Raw genomic sequence first — 15,286 nt, 5'->3', positions numbered from 1 at the left:
AGCCTTCATCACAGCATCATGCTCTGACACCTACCCACAGGTGAACTTCATAAATTGGTGTTTCATCTGTGCCCTGCTCACCATCAGATTGCTTGGTCCTCTCCATCTTCTCAGGCTCTGGTTTCTGAGCTGGTGACTCTTTGGTCGTCTTGGTCTTCTTCTCAATCTTCCCAATGAGCTAACATTGGAAAAAACATGTTAACATCAGTGTTCCCAGCAAACCACTGGGTACCCGCAGTAAACAAATATTTAGAAGGCTGCCAACAACATTAGTCCCAAGTGAAACCTACACACTGGCGATACACGAGTAACTAAGAGTTTGGTTACAAAGAGAAACACCACCATTTGAAACAAATGACACCTGTTATGTCAAAATTAGTAACAGCACAGAATTGAATTGGGGTGACTTAAGCCCTTACACAGTAATTTCCCTTTTTTTCATTTAGCAGTGGTGCATCACCACAACAAGGAAATTAATCACCAGTGCAAGAGAAAATGTGAAATTTAAAATAAACATTGTGATTAATTGCATTTTACTGTTGTTTATTACTTAAAAATGACAGTCCAGTGCTCTGGAGGTAATGATTATATTATGATTAAAAACATTTGTAGAACTAAAACCTCAAATTGTATCATAAATTAGGCCCAAAACAGAGACAAATATAGGACCAATGTAGAAGTGTTGCTAAAAGCACAACAGCTGCAGAAAAATGACAGATTAAACACTGCCTTGCATCATGACTGCATCATCTACATTTCAGAGTAATTAATTTCAGGCAAATGTTTTTGGCTGAAAAATGTTTATGTAGCATTTAGGAGCAGAATTATTCATGTAATATACATGAATATTAATGAAATGGAAAAATGCTTTGTGCCTTGTGTTGTTCATGTTCCCTCATATGTGCTTATGATGTAGTGCAATTTCCATGCCACTGGGCAAGGAAACTAACTTTTTTCCAAGCCACAATTGTCAATAGATGCTAAAATTCACCAGCAAAACATTATTTTTAAAATAAAGGACTCAGTCCATAAAAGCTCTAACCCAGCTCCTGAATATTGTCATGGGTTTGACTGACCATGATTTTGAAAACAGTAGAGTCATTCAATATCCACTCACATGCCGTGGAGGCTTCCAGCTCAGATTGTTCGGGAAAAGGGTTCTTGTAGTTAGAAAGCACAAATTATTACTGCAGCATCATTCTGTATTCAAGCTAATTAACTGACTCTACATTTTCTTTGGGTAGGATTCACACATGATCCTGTAGATGTCAGTGACTGAGATTTGAGGAATCCAGATAAAATGTCAAAACTCACCCAGAGACCACCTCTAGCCCAGGTCAGCCTCAGCCGCTATATAGCATCAGTTCTGTGTGTTTTAAAAGCAGTATCAAGCTGGGCCTTGTAGTATTGCTTCATCATTTTGTTTTGAAGCTTTCTCAGCAAATATAGTGAAGGTTATGTTCCTCTGGACCAGTTAATGAGTCACTGAAGTTGTTCATGCAGTAATCCAATGTGGTAATACCATGGTCTAACCGCCAGATGGCACTATTGCTGTTTTACTTGGTAAAAAGGGTGATAAGAACAATAACTATCCTTTATGTTAAAGAGACTTAAGAGCCAATGTAAAAGAATGTACTTAGTGTCAATGCAACATTTCGTTGAGTAATGAAATTCATGTGTGTTGCCATTGTTATTTTAGAACAGTTCATAATGTTCAATATGGTGAGATGGACACACCTTTTTTTCCAGGGATAACATTGATATTAAACATTTCTTTGCCATACCAAAACTTTTGTCAAAACTTTTTCCAAAAGTTTGAGTAGATAACCAACCATCCCATGAGTGTGATGTAAACTAACTGTGCTTCATATGCTTAAGCCAGTCTGACAAAACAGCAGTTCAGTTTGTAGGTGTGAAGCAAACCCAAAGGCTTCAATCCAACTCCTTGTATAATCCGATAAATAACAGCACTCTGAGAGGGCTCAACCAATGGCCCAATTTTCTAAAAACATGTTTATAAGACAATTCAGTATTGAAAGAAACAGATACATATAAATACATGAGAGTCCTATGCATTTCAATAAAAAAACATCTATTATTGCTTGGGTGGTTAACACCACTAAAACCATTGAGCCTATACAAAGCACCATGACAGAAACCACTCAATAACCAATAGACACCTGTGCAAAACAACTGTGTTTCTGGAACATTTACTTTTGGTGACAATTAGAGACAATAACTTTGAAACCACTGAAACTGATTAGGGCTAACCAAGAATGACCTAGACACTTTTTGACAGGAAAAAAGCAAGCCACACATTCAGTTTATCATAACTCTGACATGTCCCATCCATGGATGCTGAAAAGCCTTAAGAAATCCCTGTGCCTTCATAGTACACAACCTGCAAATTAAAGCAACTACCAGTAGATTCTGAAACTTGCTGACCTTTTTAAACCCTTGAATCCTTTATCTGACTCATCATCCTGATCAACATCTGTACTTGTCTAAGTCTTTGTTTACACAAGAACAAATAGAGCAAGTAAAAGCTACTCCTGTTTCTGTTTTGACTGATTCTATATGTTTGTCCTGCAAGTAAATCCTGCATGTTTCATTGGAAATTGTACCCCAGGACACATACAATAAACAGAGAATTAAATTTGGCACTGAACTTATTCTTCCACAGCTGTTGTACTACACCATCAGAATCAATTTGAGTGTGGTATTTTGGTACATTCTTCAATCCTAATCTCAACCATAGTACTGTACTTTCAGTGCAGCAGATGGCAACCTAAAAGATGGGCCAATACAGCAGGAACAACACCATCTAGTGGTCACAAACACATACTGTCCCATTATGTAATGGAACAAAAAATGAAGAGGTTCAGTGACTCATTTACCTTCACAGAGGAAAGTAACTATCACAGTTTGAAGAAGCAACTCTCCAACGCCCAGCTTTACACTGACTGTAACACACCAAGAACTGATGTTATATTGGTCTGGCACCTGCATTCCATGAGTGTAATTATTAGTTATATTATTAATTATTAGTTAGTTATTAATATTAGCTAATAGTATGGGATTCATTATGTCTTCACTTGTAGTAAGTTCTTTAGTGTTTTCTTTTATCACAGACATGTGTACTGAAAGATGTTATTTTTCATACCTTGACATGTTTCGACAGAAGCTTACCGTCGAATATACATGTCTGTGATAAAAGAAAACACTAAAGAACTTATTAATATTAGCTATTCACTATTTGTTTGAATCATGCAAACTGTAAATTTCAACACCTAACTGTTTACATCCATAAACTCTACATAATAATGTAAAAGGCAGGAATTTGGTTACATAGTCTTTGACAGATTATCCCAACTGTTTCTCCCCAAATCCCATTCATCATTCTGATGGATTAGAAAAATATACTGTTGTACCAAACATGATTGCAGTACAACAGTGACTTATCTGTGAAAAGGCTTGGTCCACATCATTCACATGCCAGAGTACGCCTGCAGTGGGCCAAGCAGGCAGAGTGTGCTATTAAATGTTTGTACAGTAAGTCCTGCTTGTGTGCTGGCAGCATCACATACACAGGCCATTGTAGTTGTAGCCACATCTCCCTGTGTGGTGCTGTCATGAGGATTTACACTGCTCCTCCCCGTGTCTGTCATCTACCCTGTCTAGTGGTACTGACAGTCTGCAGCTTAGGTTACATATTGTCCAGATTTCATTCACACACTGTCAGCTTGTACTAGTCCAAACAATGTCACATTTAAAGGCTACTTTATGCTTCTGAGTGAAATATGAAGAAGCCAGAATGCTCATTATGCTAATCTCCTTTAGCCAGCCAAAACACCATGCAGTTCCTGTGTGGGGTGTGTCTCCTCTTTCATAACCAGGCGTACAACTGGACCCTTCTCTAATGCTGGCAGATTATTGGCTGTTTGTGTGTCATTTGTGTGCCTGCTGTCTATTCTTTCCACTGCTGTCTATTCCCTATTTGTGTATCAATCATGGAATATAATTGTGCTGAAATTTACCAAAGGTGTACTGAACATATTTTATATTTATATTGAGGAAAAATATATTATGATAATTACTGTTACTGTTTTATTGGGGTAGGTAAGAGCAGACCAAGTATTTCTGTAACCTTGCCCATTACAATGACAGGTCTGCTAATCTTATCCATTTATTCTTATCCATTAAAAACCATTTAAGACCAGTCTCAAACTGTGGGTTAGGGATAGAATATCTCCCATACACTTAAAAAATGTTATTTTGTGGAAAAAATAATCCAAGTGGCTGGTGAATATGGCATCCATTGACTATTGTGTCCAGGGGGTAAAAAGCTTACGGACATGATTTCATGTCATGGACAGTATGGATAAGCAAATCTGAGAGTCAAAAACATATTTTCCGGTTCCTATTCTGCTCGTACCCTATGCTAACTTTTTTTACATGAGGATATGTGCTGAAATTCACTTTTCTGTGTGATGTGACATGAAATGACTCGTTAGCATCTGGCTGGTGGAAATTGCTCACTTTGTAAGCACTGCAGAGAGGCACTCATTTATATGTTCTACACAAAAAAGTCTTCTAAAAGATATTGTGATCCCGATTATCAAGCATGGTTATTTAACTGCACTTTTGGGCCTGTTGATCAATATCTGAACTATTTTTGACTACACCTAACATTTTAAGTGAAATTTACTATTGGATTTGACTGCAAATATCCAAAATTACTGTATGTGAAACCCATAAGGCAGAAGTATTCAAACGTGCCACAGAATGATCTGTTTTGTGCCATGTAAGATCACAGCAAGTGATTTCTCTTTCCGCACACCTTCAACCAGAGAGGAGGAAGTAGTCAGTGATGTCACCTGTTGTAACTGAAACAAAAACCTGCACACTCAGGCCTCCACGACATGACTGCTCAACCTGCAATGTACTAATATACGATTAGACACAGTCCTGATTCATACTGTACCTTTGCGGATTTGCTGCTGCCACTGTCTGTGGAGGACGGCGGGTGAACTGCCTGCCTGCGGGGAACACGGTCCTTGGCTTCACAGTTTAACAGAAACTTCTCAAACAGGTTAGTGGAGCCTGTTGCATCCTTTGGTCCCACTACCTCCTCTTTAGCCACCTCCTCCTCTTTAGTCTTGGCACTGCCGGCTGCTGTGATGGAGGAAGACGAGGAGGATGAGGAGGTGGAGGAAGATGGGACTTTGGGTGGCACTGAGGTGCTCTCCTGCCCTTTGCTCTTGGCTTTCTTATGGAGGGAGGAGCAGTCGCTGGAGTCCGAGGAGTGTGGGGCAGTGTCTTCCTTGCCCTTTGAGGTGAAGTTCTTGAGTTTCTGGGTGATGCTGTCTTTCTGGGGGGGCATGGAGGCATCGGGCTTTTTGCTCTTTTTGTCCTGGATTAAGTCCTTTATGCCCTGCAGCTTTAGCTCTGTCTTCCCCTTCTTCTGTTTGGTCTTCTCGTCCAACCGTGGCTTTTCTGTGGACTTTGTGACTGTCTCCATCGCCACAGTGTCATCTGTGTGAGACTCGGATGGGCCGTCGCTCAGGTCTTCCTCCAGGGGAGCGGTGGCCTCATCATCAGAGGACTCGATCTTCCGCTCTTTCTTCCCTTTCTTTTTCCGTCCCTCCTCTCCTCTTTCTTTCTTTTGCTTCCCTCCTTCCTTCCCCTTGTCCTTCTTGTGTTTCTTGGGGGGAACGGGCTCGTCGTCATCCTCTTCGGAGTCAACAACTCTTTTTTTTGATTCAGTCTTTTTCTCCTTGGGGGGTGAGGGTGGACTAGGGGCTCTCTCTTCCTCTTCATCGGTCTCTGGTGCTGGCAGAGGCCTTAACTCTTCCTTACGCTTGTCCTTTTTCTTTTTTCTTTTCTCCTTCGGAGGAGGTTCTTCTTCCTCTTCCTGTGTTCTTTTCTTTTTCTTCTTCTTGACAGGCATCTCCATGGGACGGTCTTTGTCGCTGTCACTCTCTGAGTCTGCATCAAACACATCACTCTTTGTAGGCAGAATTTTCTGGTAGTGGAATGGGAAAAGCAACATAAATGTCAATAACATAGTCAAGACTGTCTACTATTGCCCGAATCTGTTTGTTTATTGAGCTTTATTTCAAGGCTATGCAGTCTACATAACCACATCATCTTTGGATCCATTTGAGTGAATATGGACTCCAGTATTTAAAAAAACTTTTCCCCCAAAGTCTAGTGGTGCTGAATGGGGACATTATGCAAGAACACCCTTAATAAGGAAATAGATTTGTTTAAAATGTATCTGCCAACATCATAGTGGAGTTGGCTCATATCCCACACAGCCAAGACGCTTTCCTTGATCAGAGTGGCTGGCTAATCTCAAAATTCACAAGCTACTTATAGTACTTTACCACTATGAAAGATTTACAGAACCCCTAGACTTATTTCCTGCTGCAAACAGACTCTTGCACGCTGTCTTTCCTGCGACGGGCTACAACATTTCCAGCACAATAAATTTATCTCTCATGTAAATAAACTCTCAACCTTGTTTTTTCAGTATTTCCCATCAGTTTGTGTAGCAGCTGAGAACTATGCAACCAACAAAGCTTTGACATCAGAGAAGCCTGGGTGACTGGTGACTCATTCAACTCTATATCAGTACTTGTTCTGTGCAATGGTATCAGCTGTGCAGTGCTGACTGTCCCTAAGACTTACTATGCCCTGAGACTGCCCCAGTGATTCACCAAGTAGAGCACATATCATGTCATACTAAGCCTAAGTGGCCTGTGTTCAAAACCAAACCCCACCATTTGCTGTGTATGTCATCCCCTCTCTCTGCCCTGTCTTTCCTGACGCTCTACTGTGACTCTCTACTAATAAAGAACAGCCCAAAAAATTATTTAAAAAAAATAAACACTTACCACGCTCTTCTTAGCTTCCGCCTCTTTCTTGGCCTTGGCCTCTGCCACAGTCTTCTTAAAGGACAGGAGGACCTCACGACAGTCTTCCAAATGGGCCTCGGGCTCCCAAGTGTCATCATCGGAGCAGTAATTCTTCCAGCGGACTCTGTACAGCACTTCCCCCTGTGAGCAAACACAAGACACAAAGATCATGATCCCCTCTTGAACTACTGCACTAACCAACAGCATCAGTGCCAACCTGTCATGGAGACTGGTGCTTTCCACAGGTTACCAGCCGCTTTCACTATGTCATCAACCAACAGTGTTTGTATCACATTTCCAAATGATGAAATGATGATTACATGGCTGGTCAACTTAGTAACCATAATCATTTGGCTGGTAGCATCCTGATGGAAAGAGACAGATTTAACATGTAATCCAAGTCTGCTCTTCATTTCAGTATATGCACCAAAAACCAATCACTTATTTTCAAGGTCAATTTTAACACACACAGGGCAGCATCTTTGGCATCACTTGCTCACAACCAGTCACTGAATGAAAGACACACTTCTAGGACAGACAGTGTGTGATAATTCCTCAAGAGAAAATTAACACCAAATCACATCAGGCAGAAAATCAGTGCTATACTGCTCTCTATGGATTGAAAATTTCTGAGTCCAATCACTAATGCCAAAGCAGGTGTTTGGCATCTGCCATCAAAGGCAAAATCCCTGCTTTGACTTCACTGATTGAGGTGCAGCCAGAAGCGCAGCAGTCTCACTTGCTTCAACCCACATAGCAGTGCAACAATACATTTCTGTGATTTACAGTTGATTTGTTCTATAAATTAAGTAATATTCCCAATTAAAAAGTAAAAATGTGATGCACTGTCAGCAATGTTGGCAAACCACTCGCCAGCTGTGTCTACAATGGGTTCCACTTTTCTACATGTTTAAGACATGTATCAGCTAATCTTTTATCAAATAAAACATCATGATTGCCATGGGGAAATTGAGTTGCTGCAATAACAAAGAGGAGCATAAATATGCATACAAAATATCTGGTATTGTGTGTGGAAAAGACCTATCCACTTTCCATATATGATGACTCCACAGATGTAGATAAATTGCACGCACATAGATCTGGGCAGCAATGGGACCAGCTGTCTTAGCTAAACTGACTTGACCAAAGTCTATTTCTGGCACGCTGCAATTTTTGCTTTCCTCACAGCCTGCTTGACACAGCACGTGCACTGGGTTTATGTAGCCAGTTGACTGAGGCTCTGTGTGCACTAAGCCTACACCCACATACAAGACTGCACCAACAAAAACACACAGACTCGGTTCAATGGCTGCATCCTCCTGGGAGGCCGCCGGCAGGCCTGGGTGACTTCCTTATATGATCCAGTTTCCTGAGGCATGACAGTGTAAGTGGCGGGCATAGACTCAAGGTGGTACAGCATCAGTCAAAATAACCTGAAGCCAGGCCAACAATGGAGCCTGAAATTCCTGCTCAAAATACAAACTAGCAAAATTTGTCTTTGTTAGACAAATGAGTTCAAAACCACCCTGTACACTAGCCGAAATCATTTTGAGTTAATCATGTTTCATAAGCTGTCCTGTAATCTGAATTTTGCTGCACTTCATGATGAATTATAAACACAGTGCAATAATGGGTGTCAAATTTTTACAAAAAATGTACTGGCCAGGGTGAGAAAAAAAATCTGAGGGTTTTTGACAGCCCTTGGCAGCTGCGATCAGACATAAAGTCCATTTTTAACAGGGGCCATCATATATGTACATGGTTTTTGATGTTCTCCTAGTAATATACTGAAAAACAGTCAAAATGAGATCCAGATATTGCATGGTGTTCATCAGGACATCTTATTCAAATTTCTTTGTATGGGCCTTTATCACAAGCATATGACAAAGTGTTTTATATGACATATGCAGATCATACTACATTGCTATAGATCACAAAATGGACTTTAAACTATATTCAGCCCATATCACCATACACATCTTCACATGCACTACAATGGGCATCTGACCTGAAACTTTCCTAATAAGCAATGATATCCCCCAGGGGTCCCATAAACAATCCCATTATATTTGACATTTGCTTAACTACCCTGATGATAAAAAGGCACTTAAAAGAACTTTAAGGGATTCATCTATGACTGCAATGAGGAGAAAAAAGCATCTCAGTGTTCCCAAAAGCTGTTTTTGTTAACAGAGTAGCTACCTGAACCATCAACAGAGAGTACAAAACAATTTCTGCACGTTTTCTTGAGGAATACAAATAAAAGTGATATTGCAATGAAAGTACTGCATGGAGGTGCCCTCTTAAATTAGGAGCACACAAAAGCAACAACAGATATGAAGACCATCACTGACTTCTCTCTTCAACTTGTAGACTACCAAGTGTAAACAACGATGCCTACTTTTCTTAAATTGTACAGTTACACAGTGACAGTGTTTTTGATGGCATCAACTTTTTTAACCCTAACCCTAACCCATGTTAGGAAGATACATATGACCTTTTCATTTTGCAGCGTCAGCATTAAAGTTCTAATGGGCACGTCTCCTGGTTTATGATATCGTCATCAGCATCTGGTTCTTAGGTGCAATTAGAAAGCTCACTGAGAGTAGCCTAAGGTAGAATAAGTTATCGCAATGTATTTAAAGCACTGCCAGTTTTCACATTTTGCATTATTTACAGCTATTATTTTTAATAATGATAATCAATACTCTCAACTCTGTGGTCGATATGCAACCTTGGAAGATCCACCTCTCCTCAGGTGTTCCTTAAGGAAACACTACAGTGGTTAGTGGTTCTTGGAGCCATCATAATGGTTCATATCCATGCTTTATGATGGACTCTGCAAAAAACTTTTCGTGGAGCCTCTATGGTTGCACTGACAAGAACACTTCCTCAAGACTAATTACCTAGGAGAGAGGAGCTGAGAAGGGTAAGGTATGTTTGCATGACACCTCATAATATTCAAGCCTTGCACAGATTTACAAAAATACACAATGGAAATAGACACAGTACATTCAGAAATCAACAGGCCAATTGTATGGCAGTGATGAGCCCCAGGTCCTTGAACTTAAGCATCCACCCCTAAAACACACACACAAAAAAAAAAAAATCCCCCCCTTAACTATTGTGTGCTCAAGTGAAGCAACACTTGACATTTACGTGTGAATATAGCATTGACTTGAGGCAGAGCATGCCTTTGTAAACAAACTATGAGGAGTAGTAATGAACACTATGCACCATGATTGGCTATATAAAAGAGAATCTGTTTTAACAAGTACAAATCATGTGTGGAAGTGGGTGTAAGGGGTGTAATCTTGACTTGAACACATAATGCTTTCTGTCACAAGTTTCCTATGTGACATGGTCATGCTGTGTAAAAGTAACCTTGTGTAATTAGTCTGTCTGCAGTATTGCTTTCAAGGGAGTCCTAATGAGAAATTGCCAGAATACTACAGAGCGTCTGAAGGAGTCAAAAGCAGAGTGTCATGATCTCATTAATCTGTTTCTCAATCTCAAATGCTACAACTACAATAATCCATTACGACTTTGCATAGTCACAATAGTTCCATTTTGAGATTTCTATGACCTTTGTGAATGTGTTAAAGTCACTGGTGCGTTTTATTAGCTAAGCAATGCAAAACCATCTTAACTTGAAGTGTAAACAAACGAGTCAAGTGATATCAGGCTAACTATTGAGTAACGTTACAACTGCTGGCTAGCAGAAATTCAACATTTATGCAAAATAAATAAATAAATAAATAAATACTAATAATAATAATAATTGCCCAGGCAGGGACATCTCATTCGGCTTATGCAAAGCGCTATTCCTGCCTCGCAGAAAAGAGGCACTAACAGGTTAGTCGGGCAGTTGATGCACTGGAAATACCGCGGCGACGATGCTAATACGAGCTGGGGTTATATTTGATATCACAGCTGGCAGTTTACTGCCATGAAATCTCACATTCAAACAGTCAGGTGACCCGTGTGATCTGTTTGATCGATGCCCTTGGCCGATGGCGACCACAATGAAAATATTTGCAAGCTTGCAACCCATCCGTCCTTGGCCTCCGCAGGGGGAGAGAGAGGGAGCGGACACCATGGGAGACGTTGTGCAGACAGACGATGCTATCGGCGTACGGGCTGTATGCACTCCTACCAGAACAAACGATACACGTGTGATAATAATGTCACGGCAGACATTTTGTGCCGTCGGTGTGCATTAAATGATGCAGCATTACGAGTCATTTTGCTAATGCATAGTGCAGAGTCGCCGATGTAGGCGTCGTGGGAGTGGGGTGAACGCTGTGCCAGCCATGTTTGCCAGCAGCTCGTTAACGCTAGCTAGTTAGCTACGTAGCTAGCAAAGTTAGCTAGCTTTACCTCTTCCACCCGCATGTCAATAATCCTTTCCACTTCGTACACATCCTCTTCTTCGTCTTGTTCACTATCCTGGTGTTCTGTCCGCTCGTTTTCAGCGTCCATGGTGTACGCTTGTTGCGGTGTATTATTTTGCTTATGTACTCGCAAAGGCCGCGTTAGCCACTAGCAGCAGTGCGCTAACGTAGCTGGCCGCGGTGACTGCTGCCTTCTGCGGCTGTACGACAGCTACCGCCCGCTTCTGCTGTGCTAACTTCCAGTGCTGCTCGTAAGCTCCTATTTTCGAATAGCAAACAGGACGTCCAACGTGTTTAGGTACTTGTTGGTGGAGAAATAAGTGGCACAAGCAACTTTGTGATTTATGATGCGCGGCAACTAAAAGTTAAAGACATTTACACGATGGCGAACAATAACATATATAATAAAATACATTAATTTAACACGTTTCTGTTAAGGCAGCCACGTCATTTTGCATCTTTTTCCTTTAAGTAACGATCTCCAAACGTCACGTATCGACAGATCGGGTAGGGAAAACGCCGACTTCTCCAGTCTGGTTTGGAAATCCAATATCTGTGCCTTTTTTTACACACTGACACTGAGATTTCGGTGTTTCCGACAGTCATGAAGGAAGCATGGACAGCTACAGACTGAGGCTCCTACGTAGCAAACATTAGCAAGCAATGAAAACATGGTAGATGGGACAAGGCGGGCCTCTCGGTCGCGGGAGTTTTTTCCCCCAGCAAAGCCAGGGGATTTTTTTCTAAACATTTGGTTGGTCATTTTGCATTATCGATTACGGTTAGGGTTATGGCCAACTTAGAGAAAGGCTGTCGAGAATGAATGCAGCTCAATTAAAAATATCCTGGCTTTACTGCTAAAAAATACTCGCTCACGGGAGGGATCTGATTGGAATCATGACTGCTGGAAGGCATAATAGATGTCTATAATGTGATTGGTTTGATTGGTGTGATTGATTAATCATGAACACAGCTTGTCACATGACAGTCTCACCCAACACAAAGGCCCCCACCCACTGAACAAATTCAGTGGCCCTTGGTTATTTTGCTTTAGCCTCCCTCTCAATGTGATGTCCACCTCCAGAGACTGGCGGTCCATGAGGTTTGCCCCACAGCCTGGATCTGCAAGCAGAGGGCGTCCCTCTCCACCTTAAAGGCCTGCAACTTGCCCACCTGCTGCTCCACATCATTTTGGCATCTCTGCAACTGGAGCACAATAACATGTTTCTCTGTATCCTGGGTAGGTCAAGTGGACTTGCAGAAGGCCATCTTCTCCATCCTAGAGACGCTGAGCTCACTGGCAGCCGCAGGAACACATCCTGTTCCTCATTGAGCAGGGCACTGGGGGTTGCTGCCTCCATCTTCATCTAATTTGTCTTGCACTTCCATTTGTCCTTTTTACCTCTTATCGCTCTTTTCTATCCTTGAAACTGGGCCAGGACCTCAGTCTGCATCTGCACAAGCAACTCCAGTCAGACTCTCTCCTCTGCTGTGCTGTGCGTGAGAATAACCTTCATCATGTTCTGTCTTCTGCTGCATTTTTTAGTTCCTAATCTGTCAGGAGGTGGTGTATATATACCTCTAAAAAAGTTTGCCAAGTGCTTTGCATAAACCACCGTGTTTGTGTTCATTTATGCACAAAAAATGTTATTTTGGGAGCTGTTTTGCTGCACTATGCCAGTGGATGGAGAGAAATCCAGGTTTGTGGATTAGCAGCCCAGGGGAGCACAGAGCAACTAATGAGGAGATTTCACCACCGTATGGACTCATATAACACCCAGAGAAGTATACAACCCAGTACTCTACCAAAGTTCAAGTTTGCTGTAATGGCAGAAGTGATTAACTACACTTTTCAAGCAGAAGGAGGATCAAACTAATCATAAAAGGTTTGATAATTACCATTCTGATGCATGCTTTAGGTAATATGTGTTTAAATGATGGGCATTAATCTCAGGAAAGGCACAGATTGCATTTTACATTTGACTCTAGCATCACAGTCAAGCATTTAAGACTACTTCAGTGCCACTCTTGCAAGTGGAGATGGAGGAAATTCACTATTACTAACTGACAAAGATGCAAAAAGTAGTGTGAGAGAATGAGAGAAAGAAGAATAAACATTTTAGGTGGAATATAGTTGGCAATTGCATCAGAAGCAATCAGGAAGCTGCTTTTGACTGAAAATTAAAATTCCAAAAGATTATCAGATGATTTATTGAAATTTATTTATTTGGATAAACCCCTTGAGATGCATCATCTCGTTTTCAAGGGGGTCCAGACATATAAACAAACATGGACTCAACAATATACAGAATACACAGAAACAAAACCAATAAACAGAAAACAAGACAATCCAATGACAAATAACAAAAAAAAAAAAAAAACAGAAACAAAGAACAAGCCACAGTTAACATCATGATGAGATTAGGACAATACAACCATAACATGCCCACAGTGGCCAATACTGAAATACCGAACAGCAGCAATTAAATTCACCAAATCATGGGGATCAAGGAGCTTCAATGAAAGCAAGAGCAGGCCACCTTAAAGTGAGAAGACAAAGAACTCTTAAATATAACAGACGAAGAAATAGATCTGATATTGGAAGGTAAGTTATTCCAGTCTGTTGGTGCTTTAAACATAAATTATCTTCTGCCAAAAGATTTATTAACACCAGGAACAATAAAATAAAGATGGGTAGAATGTCTAATATGATAAGTTGATGTATATGGTATAAGAAACTGCTGTAAATAAGGTGGATAATTAAAGTAAATACATTTATATATAAGTTTTAACCAGTGAATGTGTCTTCTCACTTTCAAAGATGTCTGTATTGTCTGTATTTTCCTGTGAATTAACAACTATGACAGTATGCTTGGGAAGTGATTTATTCAGACTTATAGTGCAGTTTTAATGAATTTAGAATAATTAAACTCCAGAAACAGAGACTATATAGCATATTATTTGAAGTTTGTAGGTCAATTCAGGGCCTAAAGTTTGTAATTCTGTGTTAATATTTTGTGGATATCAGCTCAAGTAAAGGGAATGAAAAAGCAGACAAACTAGCAAAACAGTCTGTAAAACCAGGTAATACATAATGTGATATGGAAATGAGTAAAGTATAAAGGTAATTAAAAGAAACTGAAAACAGGAGGCAGCAGAAGACAACACGGGGGCGTAGAACAACATGTCAATAACATTTAAAAATTATTTACAGCAAACAAATGCATCAACTTTCTACTTGAAGGAAATAGGAACAACTGAAATTTGATTTCCTTCTTTCTCTGTGTCTGTCTGTCTTCTTTCTTTCTTTCCATTACATCTTCTATTTTTTGTTTTGACTGAATATTGTAAGTCCAAACTCCACCAGTAGGTGGTAGTACTGCACTCTCTCTTTTTTTTTTTTTTTTTTTTTTACTTTGTTTGCCAACTGCTTGCTCCCAGTGACTGATAATACTTTCCTTATACACCAAATCATTTTCCTCAAGGTGTATTTTTTATGGTCAATATTTCAATTATTTTTAGAGATGTCGTTTAGAGATGTCCAGTGCAACAACAACATCCTTAATTTATCGGCCTCCACTGACCATGTTTGTTTGTCGGCCTCCTTTCCTTTTTGCATATGGGACACAGATTGTTCCATAATGTCCAGAAATGGGAGCACCCACTGCTGCTGCTGTAAAACATGAGGTGGCTGAAGTCATCTTTTTGGCTGCAGGGAATCTGGCCAGCCAGGCTTGTTTCACTGAATTTCAAGATCTACTGAAGAGAGATCATTTAAAGGCAAAATAACAGGACAACATGGAATTTCTATTTTTCCATTTTATTTTATGATATTTTATTTTACCAAGAATGGGTGACAGACCAGAGTTTACAATTTCAAAGGGCTTTTGAGGTATATTATGAAGCTTATATTTACATGAAAGCCTCAGGGACTTTCCTGTCATAATTCTCAGAGACATAAAACAGGTATAG

At 40.4% G+C, this 15,286-nt stretch overlaps 1 protein-coding gene across 3 annotated transcripts in view; it reads right to left on the bottom strand.

The window, feature by feature from the left end:
- mphosph8 (M-phase phosphoprotein 8) overlaps positions 1 to 11,989 on the bottom strand; it is a 45,986-nt gene extending 33,997 nt beyond the window's left edge. The window contains exons 1-4 of one of the 3 annotated variants that reach the window (XM_030080102.1): positions 11,301 to 11,989; positions 6,900 to 7,061; positions 4,985 to 6,025; positions 82 to 178 (exon numbers count right to left, since the gene is read on the bottom strand). In XM_030080102.1, the coding sequence (XP_029935962.1) occupies positions 82 to 178; positions 4,985 to 6,025; positions 6,900 to 7,061; positions 11,301 to 11,402 (1,402 nt within the window). In that variant the 5' untranslated portion in view covers positions 11,403 to 11,989. The remainder of the gene's footprint in view (positions 1 to 81; positions 179 to 4,984; positions 6,026 to 6,899; positions 7,062 to 11,300) is intronic. The other 2 variants (XM_030080105.1, XM_030080106.1) reach the window with 2 other exon arrangements.
- Between the last annotated feature and the right edge of the window lie 3,297 nt (positions 11,990 to 15,286).

Source organism: Myripristis murdjan, chromosome 21, assembly GCF_902150065.1.
Source record: "Myripristis murdjan chromosome 21, fMyrMur1.1, whole genome shotgun sequence".
NCBI classification, from domain to species: Eukaryota; Metazoa; Chordata; class Actinopteri; order Holocentriformes; family Holocentridae; genus Myripristis; species Myripristis murdjan.
The sequence above is the reverse complement of the archived record's forward strand: the minus strand, read 5'-3'. Positions and strand labels throughout refer to the sequence as shown.